The sequence below is a fragment of the Lacerta agilis genome, chromosome 17 (assembly GCF_009819535.1).
Source record: "Lacerta agilis isolate rLacAgi1 chromosome 17, rLacAgi1.pri, whole genome shotgun sequence".
Lineage (NCBI taxonomy): Eukaryota > Metazoa > Chordata > Lepidosauria > Squamata > Lacertidae > Lacerta > Lacerta agilis.
Window position 1 is genome coordinate 27,694,716 of NC_046328.1, and position 14,155 is coordinate 27,708,870.

Here is a 14,155-nt window from a genome sequence, read left to right on the forward strand (position 1 = left end):
AGATACACCATCCGAACCCCGCCCCCCAAACAAACCCCTACAGTGCCCCCACTTCAAGACATTCCAAACATAAGGGAACAAGAACAGAGGTTTTTCTCTCTTTTTTGTAAAAAAAAAGGAAAGAAAAGAAAAGAGAGTCAAAAACAAGAGTACGCCATCGAAAAAGAAGATAAAACAGCCTCAAAAGGAGAAGGAAGGAAGGAAGGAAGAAGGGAGGGAAAGAAGGAAGAAGGGAAGGAAGGAAGGAAGAAGGAAAGAAAGAAAGAAAGGTATCATCACTCACTCTCCAGGTCTGTGTTTAGTGCGATTTTGGCAGCCGCAGATATGTAGGTACAAGCAAGCAGGAACAAGGGGTTTTGAGGGGTTCTCAATGTTCGGGTGTGTGTCCCCCCCGTTTAGTAACAATGTTTTATACAAGTTCAAAGAAGCATTGTGAGCCAAGCTGATCTTCTTTCTCTCTCTCTCGTTCCTCCTCTGTCCCATCGCCGATCTCGGTCCCCCACCATCATCCCTCTGTCTGTCCGTCCATTCCTTCCTGGGCGTGAGAGAAATTCCTTTGACATATTGGTTGGGTGGGTTCTGTTGTCATTCAGTCGAGGTTGGGTTCCGATCCACCACTTCCTCCTCCTCCTCCTCCTCCCCCCTGCTGCCCGGCCGCCAGGCCCCACCCTCCCCACTCAGATGAAATACTCCTTCTTGTCATCCCCACCAGTTTGACCGCCCTCGGCGTTGATAATGGCTGTGTCTGCGTCTGGGGCATCGTCCGAGCCTTTGGCCTCATGGGTCAGATAGGTACCTGCATAGGGACACAGGAAAAAAGTGGAAGCTACCAGAGGGGGTCATTTGGCTTGGAGCAACAGTGGAGCTTATTTAAGATGGCTAAGTAAAGTGGGAAGGGTCTGTACCACCAAGAGGGAACATGGGACTTGCACGGTTCACCCAACCACGCAAAGACATAGCTTACGTGCAGAAAATCAGAGGTTCAACACCATGGGCATAGCCAGGGCAGCATCCACCCCCATAAATCAAGTAAGTAAATAAATAAATAAAGCCTAACCAAAATTAGAAATGATCACAATATTTGAAATGGAAACGCTCGCCGAGGTCACTGCGATGATGTCGTGGCGCATTCTAGTGACCTGATGGAGTGATAGGTGTGGCTTCCATGAACTGACCAATTGCGTCGCAGGTAGCTCGGTTCTGGAACAGGACAGGTGGGTGTCTTGCTGCCCCAACATAAATCCTGGCTACACTCACGTTCAATGCCCCCTTTCCCAATATCTCCAGCTAGAGCTGGAGCCCAAGGGCCATGTTTCCTTCTGGACAACTCTTTGAGGGCCACATGCAACTGGCGGGTGGGGCTAGAGGCCAAAGTGGGCAGAGCAACAGATGCATTTTTAAAAAAATCTTTGCACCGTAGGTTAGTTTCCGCACAAACAAACGCACCTCTCTATCGCCTACCCAGGCCAACATTTCAGACATTTCTAAAACCCCTCAAGGAAGGTGTGAAGCAGGGCTGGCGAGGTGAGCAGCCTGAGCAGAGCGTGGATGCAGCTGAAGAAGGGTTAGTGGAGTCCAGAGGGCCAGATAAGAGATGCCTGAAGGGCCGCGTTCAACCCCTGCGGTTTACCCAGCCACGGTTTGCAAGACGCAGAAAACATTTGTGCAGGTTTGCATGGACGCCTACCTTTGTGCCGGATCAGGTAGTGTCCCAGAACAATGAGGAGGATAAGGAGCAGGAAGACAATGACAGCCACTATTCCCCCAATGATGGCGTGGTACGTGCTCCCACTGTGGGTCATTGGGCTTGCATCTATCCAGAGGGAAAGGAGAAAAAGTTGGGGGGTTAGCTGAGGAGCGGACAAGAAAATCCACACAACTCACTGAGTGGCTTTTCCTTCCAAGCACCCAAACCAGAGCAGCCGAGGCAGAAGGGGGAGAGATACGAGGCCGAGAAGAAGGAAGAAAGCAGAATATACAGAGGGGAAGATGAAATATTCGCCATGCTGGCCACAGTGAAACTCCCTGCCCTCCATACCTTCTGTCTGATGCTGAAGACACACCTCTTTACTCTAACACCAGAGATACAGGATTGCACCCGGTAACTTTTGTGGGGGGTTATAAATAAGACACCAGTGCAATGTAATTAGTGTCAGTGTGGTGTAGTGGTTTAGAGCATAGGACTAGGACTTGGGAGAGAAGTGTTCGAATCTCCACTCAGCCATGGACCTTGAAGCTTTTGGGTGGTTTTGGTCTGACGTTCCTAATGTTTTCTCTCTTACTTATCGTTACCATGTTGAAGGGCAACTGAAGGCTGCAGTTGGATAATAGGCCCCACATAGCAATAGGTCTCTGTTTTCTCCCAAGTACACGAAAACAGGAGGCTGAGCCAAAATGCCTTGTTTGTGGTGGGCTTGTACTTAAAGAACGTGATGTCTGGAGGGTGCCAACATGAGAACGGGCCTTTTCTGTAGTGGCTCCCCATTTGTGGAATTCTCTCCCCTGGGAGGCTCACCGGACACCTCCATTATATATTTTTAGATGCCAGGTGAAAATATTCCAATTCAACCAGGCCTTGGGCTGATTAATATCCCACAGCCTTTTAAAATGTGTCTATGGGAGCACGGGAGCATGGTTTTGTTGTTTTTCCTTTAATTCTTTATCTTGTATTTTATTCTGTGAAGTGCCCTGAGATCTAGTGACGAAGGGTGGTATACAAATTTAATAATAATAATAATAATAATAATAATAATAATAATAATAATAATAATAATAATTTTATTATTTATACCCCACCCATCTGGCTGGGTTTCCCCAGCCACTCTGGGCGGCTTCCAACAGAACATTAAAATGCAATAATCCATTAAACATTAAAAGCTTCCCTAACATATAAGCAACAATAGTTTGTGATATTTCTATAGCAAGCAGTATATAAATGCCCTAAAATAATTGTGATAAAAAACAATGACTTGTGATATTTCTGTAGTAGCCAGTAGTATATAAATTGCCTAAATAAAGTAGTAGTACTGCAGTAACAATGATAAATAAGTAAATAACTATGACTATTTCTGCAGCAACCAAGCATCCTGTAGGAGAGAGAGCAATAAAGTGATCCAAGTGTTAGCAAAGCGATTCTTATTCCTGAATCTTGAAAATCAGCCATGCAAGATATGGATGCAAGATAGGCCAGGCCATGGACCCAAATATAAGGCAGCTAAATCCTCGGCCGAGATGCCTCAGCAGGTGGCTCCCTGTTGGCTTCTCCCCCCCTCCACTCCTGCCAATCAAGTGCCCACCCAGAACCCATGGGGGGATTATTTGGGAATGAAGATGCTCACTCAACTCAGCAGCCTGAGTGAAGGGGTTAAGTGGTTGCTATGGCAACACAACCGGTGGACCTTTAAAGGTGGAGGACTAGCTGTGGGTTGAGCAGACGAGGTGCCGGCAAGCCTGAGAAAGTACATTTGGCTCCAGCATGTGGCAGCCAGCACGGTATGGTGCTCCCATGTGTTCAAAGCACTTCGCGCGTGCTATCCCAGAACCATAGAATTGCAGAGAGTTGGAAGGGACCCCCGAGCGTCGTCTAGCCCAACTCCCTGCAACGCGGAAATCATGCCATCTTCCTTACAACAATCCTATAAGGTGGGTCAGCATTATGATCCCCGCCCATAACGCAGATGGGGAGACTGAGTCCGAATGGCTGCAGCTTGCCTTAAGCTACCACGGCAGGATTTGAACCAGGGACTTCCTGGTTCTAAGCGCAGCCATTTAACCACCATGCCACACCAGGGCTGGGGCTGCTAAGAAGCCTGCAATCGGTTCAGAGTGTGATAGTGCAGGAATCGTTTAGGGAGAAAAATCACACACACACACACACACACACCACACACACACACACACATTTCAGAGAGCACTTGATTGATGCGTCCTCGGGAGCACAACCGCCTTTGGCCTTCTTACTGATGCCACACTCTCAAGCGGTTATTGTTGCATGCAGCGAAATTGGTCGAGGCACTAAACACACATGCCAGATGCACAAATCCCTTTGCTCCAAAAAAGAAAAAGGCTTGTCTCATATGCCCCCCCCCCAATCAATACTGTATTTCAACAGACTTTTAAATGTATCCCACCTTCCTCCGAGGAATCAGGCTTTCCTGCCTTTTAAGCAAACTAACAAACAGATTCAACTGTTGCGGTTTTGTTATTTTATTAGGTACTTTTGCATTGTTCCAGATTAATTTTTAATGGTCATTGCAATGTTTCCAATGAATTTTTAATGAAGCTTATTTCGAGATTATATAACGTCAAATCATATGTGTATGTGTACACACACACACACACACACACACGAGATGCAACACACCCATGCATTATTTTTATCTTATCATGGTATGCTCTGTTCATATGGTGTGTACAAGATAAGACAGCAAGGGAATTAAGATTAACATTTTTGTTTGATTCCCTTTGAATTCAACATGTTGGCGATTACTGTGGTATTTTCTTTTCAAAATATGTAGAAGTAGTTGTTAGACCTCAAGAATATTCGTGCTCCATGCTTGCATTAATGCTGCATAATACTTCTCCCTGCCCCTAGTATCCCCCCTCCCTCTCTCTAATTTTGCCTTCTGTAAATGTTTCATTTTCTTATAGTTTTAAAAGTTCAGTAAAAAATATATGGACACATAGGCAGTGTTAGAAACTCAGATATATAAGCTAGGCTCACTTGGTAGAGCATGAGGCTCTTAATCTCAGGGTCGTGGGTTCGAGCCCCAAGTCGGGTGAAAAGTTCCTGCATTGCAGGGGGTTGGACTAGATGACTCTCGTGGTCCCAAGCCTACAGTTCTACGATTTAACACTGTTTTCCCCATTCTAGGCGAATTAATTGCCGAGAGCAACAGAGTATTATTACAAAAATATAAGAAGAGCCTCCTGAGACCATGTAGCCCAGCATCCTGTTCTCACCCTGGCCAGCAATCCTGGGAAACACAAAGAATGTAGTCCTCCGACCTTACAGAGTTCCATCTTATTTAACATCACTCACGGTTGCTTCACATCGTTATGCCTTCATTAGAGCTAGGTTTAATGTTTTTCCATTGAACGTGATGAGTCATAGATTTACTAAGGGCCAAGTTTCTCCTATGTGTGCCCGTGAAAACAAATCAACTGAATCTCTACAGCATGTAATGTTCAATTGCCCTATGTACAGATCGATACGTGCCAGTATATTAAATCCGATAATTCAGTCCATTGCTGATAAGCCATACGTCTTGCTTGGGTTCTCCAAGATGTGGACCCTTATATAACTCTACAGGTTGCTAAATTCCTAACAGCCATCATCTCACACAAGAGACAAAATGGGATGTCAGCCGATTACTGATACCGGTAATTAGATATGTTTTTCAAAAATAGAATTAGACATTGGTTTTAGTTTTGGGTGCCTAAATTTTAACCTTAATTCTTTTTTAGATATGTTTTATCGAAGTGATAATATTGGTCCCTGTGAGTTGTGTTATTATATCCGCGGCCTGTATTGGGTTGTCGTTTTATTTGATTTTATCTGATTTTTGATTGACTGCTTGTTTTGTATTGTATGATTGTGTTGTATGATGGGCGCAAATGCCAAATAAACATCTATCTAGTCCTCCGACCAGCAGAGGGTGCTGTGAAAGAATGCTCACCATGAACATTCAGGTTGTATATTGCCGTGGAGATACCCATAATGCTTGAGGCATAGCAGATGTAGGTCCCGCTGTCGCTTTTGTTCAGACTGTCAAAGATGAGGACGTTGTCTTGGGCCTCGGCTAGGGGCGCCTGAGCCCCCTGCTTCTCCCACTTGTATTCCTGAGGGCTGTGAGGGAGGGAAGAGAGTTGGTGAGAGTCAGCAGAGCTTAAGACCAGGGAGACTGCACATCGCCCTTAAATGATCTGGAGGCCCCGGTTTACAAAGCTGTTCTATGCACACGAAGAAACATGCCTTGGTCTGGCTGGGACCAACTGGGGACCAGCAGTGGAGGCAGGTCCATTTGCCCCACCAAGAACTGTTTGCTCTCCATTGGTCTGCTTTCCTGCTTCCAACCAATCAGGAGATGGCGCGGCCTGCCAGGTTCCTCCTCCTCCTCCTCAGTTTCCAGGTTGCTCTTGAAAAACTCAGCAGGGAGGAAGAGGGTGGAGACAAAACTAGACTGAGTTGGTGCTGCCTGCCGTTGGCTCTGGCTCCACCAATCCCAATGGGCCCCAGAAAAGGACCTTTTTGGAGATAGCTCTCCCAGTGTGGGATGCCCCTTTGAAACAGCCTCACCAGGTACCCACATTTTGATCTTTTCAGTGCCATCTTAGGCCTCTTGAGATAATTTAAACATTGCTGGTGTTTTCAGCTCTCCTTTGGTGGTTTCTGTTCTGCTATCTAGTTTTGTGCTGGGGTCATTTTTCATGTTTTTTTTAAAAAGAGCTTCTTGTTTGCCTTTTAGGAATTGTTTGAATCATTAAAAAGATCAAAAGGACATTGTTAATGGGGTGGCATACACAGGATAAAACCATTTAGAGAGCAAGTGTGGTGCAAAAGCTGGAGTGGCCCCAGGAGACCAGGGTTCAAATCCTCTACTCAGCCATGGAGCTCACTGGGTGTACCTGGGCCCGTCACTGCCTCTTGGCCTAACCTACCCAACAAGGTTGTTGTGGGGATTAAAAGAGGAGAGAGAGAGAGAGAGAGAGAGAGAGAGAGAGAGAGAGAGAGAGAGAGAACCATTGACGCCACTTTGAGCTCATCAGACAAAAAGGTGGGATATAAAATTTAATAAAGTAATAAATTTAAGTGATTGTTTAATGGCCAGTGAGCAGAGCACATTTGACCCTGATCTAAACCACCTAGGAGGTGGGCTGGAATAATGTGAGCAAGTGAAGAGCAGTGGCTAGTGTCCATTGGGACTGGCATGTCCAAGAGGTCAACAGTAGGCGGGGCCAGAGCCAAGGCGAGGCGGAGCCAACTCATCCTTGTTTTGTCCCTATAATCCTCTTCCCTTGATGAGTCTCATACCCTCCAACATGTCTCCGATGAAAATAGAGATGCCCTATTCAATAATAATTATAATTACATTGGTACCTTGGTTTACAACCATAATCAGTTCTGGAGATCCATTTGTAAACCAAAAAAGGTTGTAACCCAAGGCGTGCTTTCGCCAATGGGGTCTCAAAAAAAAATTGTTTGTAATCCAAAAAAAAGGTTGCAAACCGGGACACGCACTTCCGGGTTTGAGGTGTTTGTAATCCAAAACGTATGCAAACCAAGACATATGGAAAGCAAGGTACCACTGTATACCCCAACCATGTGACTGGGTTGCCCCAGCCACTCTGGGTGGCTTCCAACATATATGAAAACATAGTAAGACATTAAACAAACCTCCTTATACAGGGTTGCCTTCAAATGTCTTCTACAGGTTGTATAGTTACTTATCTCCTTGGCTCAGGGGTTGCACACCCGCCAACTTTTCTCTGATGAAAATAAGGATGTCCCAAGGAGAAGTGGGACATTCCGGGATCTAATCAGAAGCTTCTGTAAATCCCGGACTGTCCCTGGAAAATAGGGACGCTTGGAGGGTCTGCTGAGTTCTATAAAAGCAGACTGAGGAGGAGGAAGCTGACTGGCAAAGCCACCCCCTGGACTGGATGTGAGTCAGGTGGGGGCTGGCTCAGAGCAGACTGAGATTGGTGGGGCACTGGCACACAGGCTCCAATGGACCAACCTTCACTGCATGTGAGGTTCTCTGCCGTTTATGCATCAGAGGAGAGGAGGAGACTAACATTGGGTTGCCTCGTCCATCGCAGCGCAGCCTCAGATTTTGTCCTTCTCGTGGGCTGTCGGGATACGATTTGATTTCAGCTGTTGGCTTGTCTGGGGAAAGAGACAGAGGAAGAAAGAAGGGAAATTGCTGTCATTGTCACAACCATGAATTGCCTGCAGATCCACCTTTGACCTTTGACTCGGTGGTGGAGCATCTGCTTTGCATGTAGAAGGTCCCAGGTTCAATCCCCAGGTAGGGCTCTTGTCTGAAATCCTGGAGAGCTGCTGCCAGTCATTGTAGACTGGGGGATGGGGAACCTGTGGCCCTCCAGATGTTATGGGATCCCCCCAGCAACCATCATAGAATCACAGAGTTGTAGAGTTGGAAGGGACTACGAGGCCCATCGAGGCCAACCCCCTGCAATGCAGGAATCTTTTGCCCAACATGGATCTCGAACCCACGACCCTGAAATGAAGAGTCTCATGCTTTAGCGACTGAGCTATCCCAGGTCCTTCCTGGCCAGGGATGCTGGGAGTTGCAGTTCAACATCTAGAGGGCCACTGTGTTGTAGACAATATCAAGTTACTTGGACCAGCCATTTATCTTATTATATGGCAGCTTCCTTTGTTCCTACAGGATCACTGCCATTACCACTTCCAAATCCTTAGCTCAGCCTTTACCAACCAGTTGCCCTCTAATTTTTACCATATTGGTCTGAATATAGGCTGCATTTCCTCTCCCAAATCTGGCTTGCATTAAACCTGAGTGCAACCGACTGGTTATGCTTTCATAGGCAGAGAAGACATATAGTGAGGATGATATTTGTCTCAGTCCTCCAGACCAAAATGGTATTTATTTATCTGTTTAGGTGAGCAATATGCTGCCCTTTGTGCAAACCGCAGGGAGTTTTCACAATAAAACCTAGATTAAAAAACACACACACATAAAGTACTGTGGTGCACAACCCAGTCTCTGAGTGGTGAGATACTTTGTGGGTTCCTCAGCTTACCTAGGGTTCGGTTCCTTGGAATGACTCAGTTCCTTGGAATGCTTTTTTGCTATAAGGTTCTATTAACACATATATACAACCTGAGCATGGAATGGAGGGACTCACAGCATTAACACTCCAACAGAGCTTTCTTCCCCATTAGGGTTCCAGGGAAGCCCCAAGTCACAGTTCTTGGGTCTAGTACAGAGCATTGCGGTATCTCTGCGTCTCCAGCTTCCAGCATCAGCCCAGGTCTCACACACAACTTTCTCATACACAGCTCCCCCTTGGCCTATGCTCTCCATCCTAGGATGATGCAGGATCCAGCCAGGTGAGCTGAGAAAAGAACCACCCATTTGTCTCTATGGCAACAGAGCAACCACTCTTTGGATATGGTAAATGGCAGTACTTCTGGCCAGCCAAAGCCATTACCTTAACAAAGGAAGTGGTTTGGCTGGTTCATCAGACCCTTCTGCTAGTTTCTAAACATCACTGGATACAGGATCACAGGTCTGGAAGGGACTCCGCGTATCATCCAGACTGACCCCCAATACATTAAAAAAACACTACTGTTCTTAACATGCACAACAGAACAGCTCCCAATTCACTAAAGACCAGATGAGAAAATACCAACTGAGGAAATACATGGACGACCATGAAGGAAGGGTTTTGAGAGAGAGAGAAAAGTGTTTTGATTAATACTCTAAATAGAAGGAGGCCCGTTGCCTCAATGGCATGACAGCCTTTCCGGCATATGGAGCTGCAAGATAATAACAGAACGGATAACCAGAGCATGAGAGATGAGATTTCAGAAGAAGATGAATATCTTAGGAGCAAAAGGCCCAAGGAGAAGAAGGCGTTTAAAGCAGAAGCAGAGATGAGGAGTTAGCAAGGGCCTAAATCCATGAAGACACTTGAAAACACAAATAAAAGCTTAGTCAGATCCACTAACAGAGAGGACCATAGTGACCCATGAATCAACATATTTCTAAGGGAAACAATAAACGTATTCATTTACATATATATTATATAGCTTTGTAACCTTAATTGTATTTTATTGCTATTGTGTTCCTCTGCTTTTTAAATTGTTTATTTTTTGTATGTAACCCTTTTCTTTCCCCCTTTCCTTTTCTTTTACTATTTAAATCACTGTAATACTTTCAATAAAATATGAAAACAACAACAACAACAACAACAACAGAGAGGAGGGGAAAGTTCAGATCTGGGGGCCAGAGGTGGCCCCTGGCCCTCGCGACACTCCCCAGGCTACACTCCCTCCCCGGCTGCACCCCTCTCTCCAGGCACAACCCTGGCTGGAATGCTTCCTTGCACTCTTGTTTGTCTCAAAGGTAGACAGAGAGGTGTGTTTGTGTAGAAACTAGCCTAGTGAAGAATGATGGAAGCTGGAGTCCGACAACTTCTGAAGGACACCAGGTTCCCCATCCCAGCCTCGGTCCTGTATACCTGAAGGAGCGTCTCCACCCCCATCATTCAGCCCGGACACTGAGATCCAGTGCCGAGGGCCTTCTGGCGGTTCCCTCACTGCGAGAAGCAAAGCTACAGGGAGCCAGGCAGAGGGCCTTCTCGGTAGTGGCGCCCACCCTGTGGAACACCCTTCCATCAGATGTCAAGGAAATAAGCAGCTGTCCTATTTTTAAGAGACATCTGAAGGCAGCCCTGTTTAGGGACGTTTTTAATATCTAACGCTGTATTGTTTTAACGTTCGTTTGGGAGCCGCCCAAAGTGGCTGGGGAAGCTCAGCCAGATGGGCGGGGTACAAATAAATTATTATTATTATTATTATTATTATTATTATTATTATTATTACCTTTACACCCCAACTTTTCTCCAAGTGGTGTACACATCCCTCCCCCTCTCCATCAACAACCCTGGGAAGTAGGTTAGGCTGAAAGGCAGTGACTGGCCCCCAAGATCACCCAGAGAGCTTCACCAACAAGTGGGGATTTGAACCCTGGTCCCCCAGGTCTTAGCTCAGCACTCTAATAGCTCTAACCTTATCTAATCTTAGCCCAATGCTCTAATCGCTGCCCAACACTGTTGAGGTACCAGGGATTGAACCCGGGGCATGCTGCTCGCAAAGCAGATCCTCTCCTGCTGAGCTATACCCCCCACTCCTGCTTCCTGGGTTCTAGCATCAACCAGGTTTGGCCACCTTCATTTCCTTTGACCCCCCCACCCACCCACCCACTCCATTGCCCACAGCTCACGTACAAAAGACTGCTAGCTTCTGGGAGGTGGATTTGTCGGAGTTCTGCAGGGACTCGTGGTCAACTGTGCAGGTGACCTCCACGCCATTGTCCTCTTTCCCGACGGTGAATTCTACGCGGCTGGTGACCGTGAACGTCTTCCCGTTAGCATCTTCTTCCGCTTCCGAAGTTTCAGCTGTTTGGGGGAAGATGGAGTAAGAACGGTTGAGTGGCCACAGGGAACTGTGGCAAAGAGAATAAGTTTGGATTCTCGACCAAATGAAAGAATTGTGACCTTGGTTCATCCAGGCTAGTTCGCCTGGAGGCAGTTTTCGACTCACCATAGGTGATTAACCACCTGCCTTTTAAGTGATTGATTCAGGGGGCAGGGGACCCCGAATTGTCAGAGGGGCAGAGCTGTCCCATGGCTTCGTACCTGACAGCAGCTTATCCCCCTTATGCCACCGGAGCTTAGCAGCCGGCTTGCTGCCTGAAGAGTAGCACGTCAGCTGGGCCACGTCTCCTTCTTTAAGAGGATCTGAGTATCCAGAGATCTGGGGTTTTTGCGGGATTCCTGCAAGAAGGGAAAGAAACCTGGGACACTGAGGAATAGTGACTTGGTAGCGACCCTCCAAGATGCTGGAGATGGAGGGCAGTAATACACAGGCTTAGTGTCTTGTTAAAAAATAAAACCCATAAGCAACCGATCAGCCAAAATTATCTGCAGGAGCGGAGTGGGACCACTCTATCCTTTGGCAATTCTATGGTGCGGCCCAGAGTCAGACTGTGCTTTCTGTGGGATGTGAAACATGAGAGCAGTCAAGTACAACATCGCTAGAGTGGACATGAAGGTTGTCTCTGTCCTCCAGCCGGAGCTTCCTGTTCTCCTGGGCTGAGACGGACCTCCTCTGTGTGGCTGGAGATGGGTGTGGCCTCCTCACCTGTGCAGGTTACTACAAAACCACAGGGGCCAGACTCCATCTTCCTCTTTTGGACGACGCTCTCAACAGAGCAACATCTAGTTAGGGCAAAGATGCTCTCTTGGCTTCTGGCCAAGAGAGGACAAAGGGGCTTTCTCCCGTATGGAGATAGTCTCCACATGTATACTATTTTCAAAGCTAAAAGTCTGCCTTCTGGGATCTTATTGTGAACAGGACGTCTGTAAGTAAACTCTTTTTATCCTTTTATAGAAGACTGTGCCGTGTCTTATTTTGAGAGGGATTAAAAGTGGAAAATACCAGGACAATTACTGTAGAGACTCTAGCGAGTCCGAGCAAGCTATCCGCTGTGTGTGTGTTTAAAAGGGGAAGGTAAGACTCTGCTAAGTTCTGGGACTTATTAACTCAAGTTGGAATAGGATATAATAAACAATATGTCCTCTCCTGCATCCCTAAACATTCCCACACTTTTGGCTTCTACCTCCCAGCAGCCCTCCCAGCCAAGGACTCTTGTGGTTGCACATCTTTCCACTGTCCCTTAGTAGCTCCACGATTATTATGTTTTGGGGGAGGGGTGTCCCTACATAGCACCCACTCCAGGAGGCCTCCTAACCTGGAAGATACAGGACATGCAAACTCAGAATTCCCTTGGGCTGCTACTGAAATTCCTGGATGCTCTGGGAGAAGTGGAAACAGGAGTGCGGCTAGGGCAGGAGGCCCTCTGCTAGGCTTGGGGGTGCTGGCAAGTGCCTGCCTTCACTACCATAGAATCATAGAGTTGGAAGAGACCACAAGGGCCATCCAGTCCAACCCCCTGCCAAGCAGGGAACACCATCAAAGCATTCCTGACAGATGGCTGCCAAGCCTCTGCTTAAAGACCTCCAAAGGAGGAGACTCCACCACACTCCTTGGCAGCAACCCTCTGGCACTAACTGGCCTTGACACCCCCTCCCTGCTCCCCTCGCCTCACCCAGCACAGTGACGGTGGCCTTGGCGGTCCGCACAGGCATGGTGAAAATGGAGCAGGTGTACTCGCCCTCGTCTGCCAGAGTCGCATTGTCAATACTGATGGTCAGCTCGTTGGGCGTAGACCTCTCCAGCTGGATGCGGAGATCTCTCAGCGCTAGTTGGAACAGAGAAAAAGGAGCGTTGCAAAACGGGTGAGTGAGGTTGTTCCCGCATTGCGAGAAGTGAGGCTACAGGGAACCAGGCAGAGGGCCTTCCCGGTAGTGGTGCCTGCCCTGTGGAACGCCCTCCCATCAGATGTCAAGGAAATAAACAACGACTTGACTTTTAGGAAACATCTGAAGGCAGCTCTGTTTAGGGAAGTTTTTAATGTTTGATGTATTTATCGTGGTTTTAATATTCTATTGGGAGCTGCCCAGAGTGGCTGGGGGAACCCAGCCAGATGGGCGGGGTAATAATAATAATAATAATAATAATAATAATAATAATAATAATAATAATAATTTTAAGGAAAGCCCAAATAGCACATGGGAACAGTTTCTAATGCTGAATTTGAGGATGCTCTGTTGGAGAAAGTCACCTTTCTTTTTTCTGCTTTTAAAGCCCAAAATACATTATTATTATTATTATTATTATTATTATTATTATTATTATTATTATTAGCTATTTAATGCCCCAAATAGGCTTCTATGAAATCCAGAAAGAAAGCCATAGAGGTGGTTTCTCAGTAACTTCCTTTCTTGGAAATGTTGTAGTCATAATTGTCTAAGGTAGTCTCTAAGTTACTCACCACAGAATTTAATAGCTACCACGATAACATGAGATAACTCTTTGGAATATGCAGAAAATATTAAATAAATAAATAAAGGAACCACAGAAAGAAGGGGAAGGAAGTCAAGTTTTGAAATGTTAAAATGACTGCAAAATTATTGAAATGTATAAAACTGAAAATCATAAATATTTTTGCTACAGCTTTTTGGAGACAGTGCATTCTGATGGTGTGTGCAGTGATAAAGTGAAACGGTAAGAAATGAAAGAGCTCTAACCATTGCACAATACTGCTGTTCAATGACAACAACGACAACGACAACAACAACAACAACAACAACAACAACAACAACGTGATAGGGAACCTGTGGCCATCAAATATGGTTGGACTCCAACTTCCATCAACCAATGTTCACAGGGATGATGGGAGTTGTAGTCCAACCGCATCTGAAAGTTCACTGGTTCCCAATCGGCGAGGTACAGAATCCTCCCTCTTTGCCCTTTTAATAA

At 46.4% G+C, this 14,155-nt stretch overlaps 1 protein-coding gene across 1 annotated transcript in view; it reads right to left on the minus strand.

The window, feature by feature from the left end:
* Positions 1 to 279: 279 nt before the first annotated feature.
* The window catches only part of CADM3 (cell adhesion molecule 3), an 87,795-nt gene continuing 73,919 nt past the window's right edge, over positions 280 to 14,155 (minus strand). Inside the window, exons 3-9 of the mRNA XM_033136303.1 lie at positions 12,882 to 13,034; positions 11,410 to 11,547; positions 10,999 to 11,169; positions 7,798 to 7,888; positions 5,679 to 5,848; positions 1,688 to 1,813; positions 280 to 796 (exon numbers count right to left, since the gene is read on the minus strand). Of these exons, the coding sequence (XP_032992194.1) occupies positions 678 to 796; positions 1,688 to 1,813; positions 5,679 to 5,848; positions 7,798 to 7,888; positions 10,999 to 11,169; positions 11,410 to 11,547; positions 12,882 to 13,034 (968 nt within the window). The 3' untranslated portion in view covers positions 280 to 677. The remainder of the gene's footprint in view (positions 797 to 1,687; positions 1,814 to 5,678; positions 5,849 to 7,797; positions 7,889 to 10,998; positions 11,170 to 11,409; positions 11,548 to 12,881; positions 13,035 to 14,155) is intronic.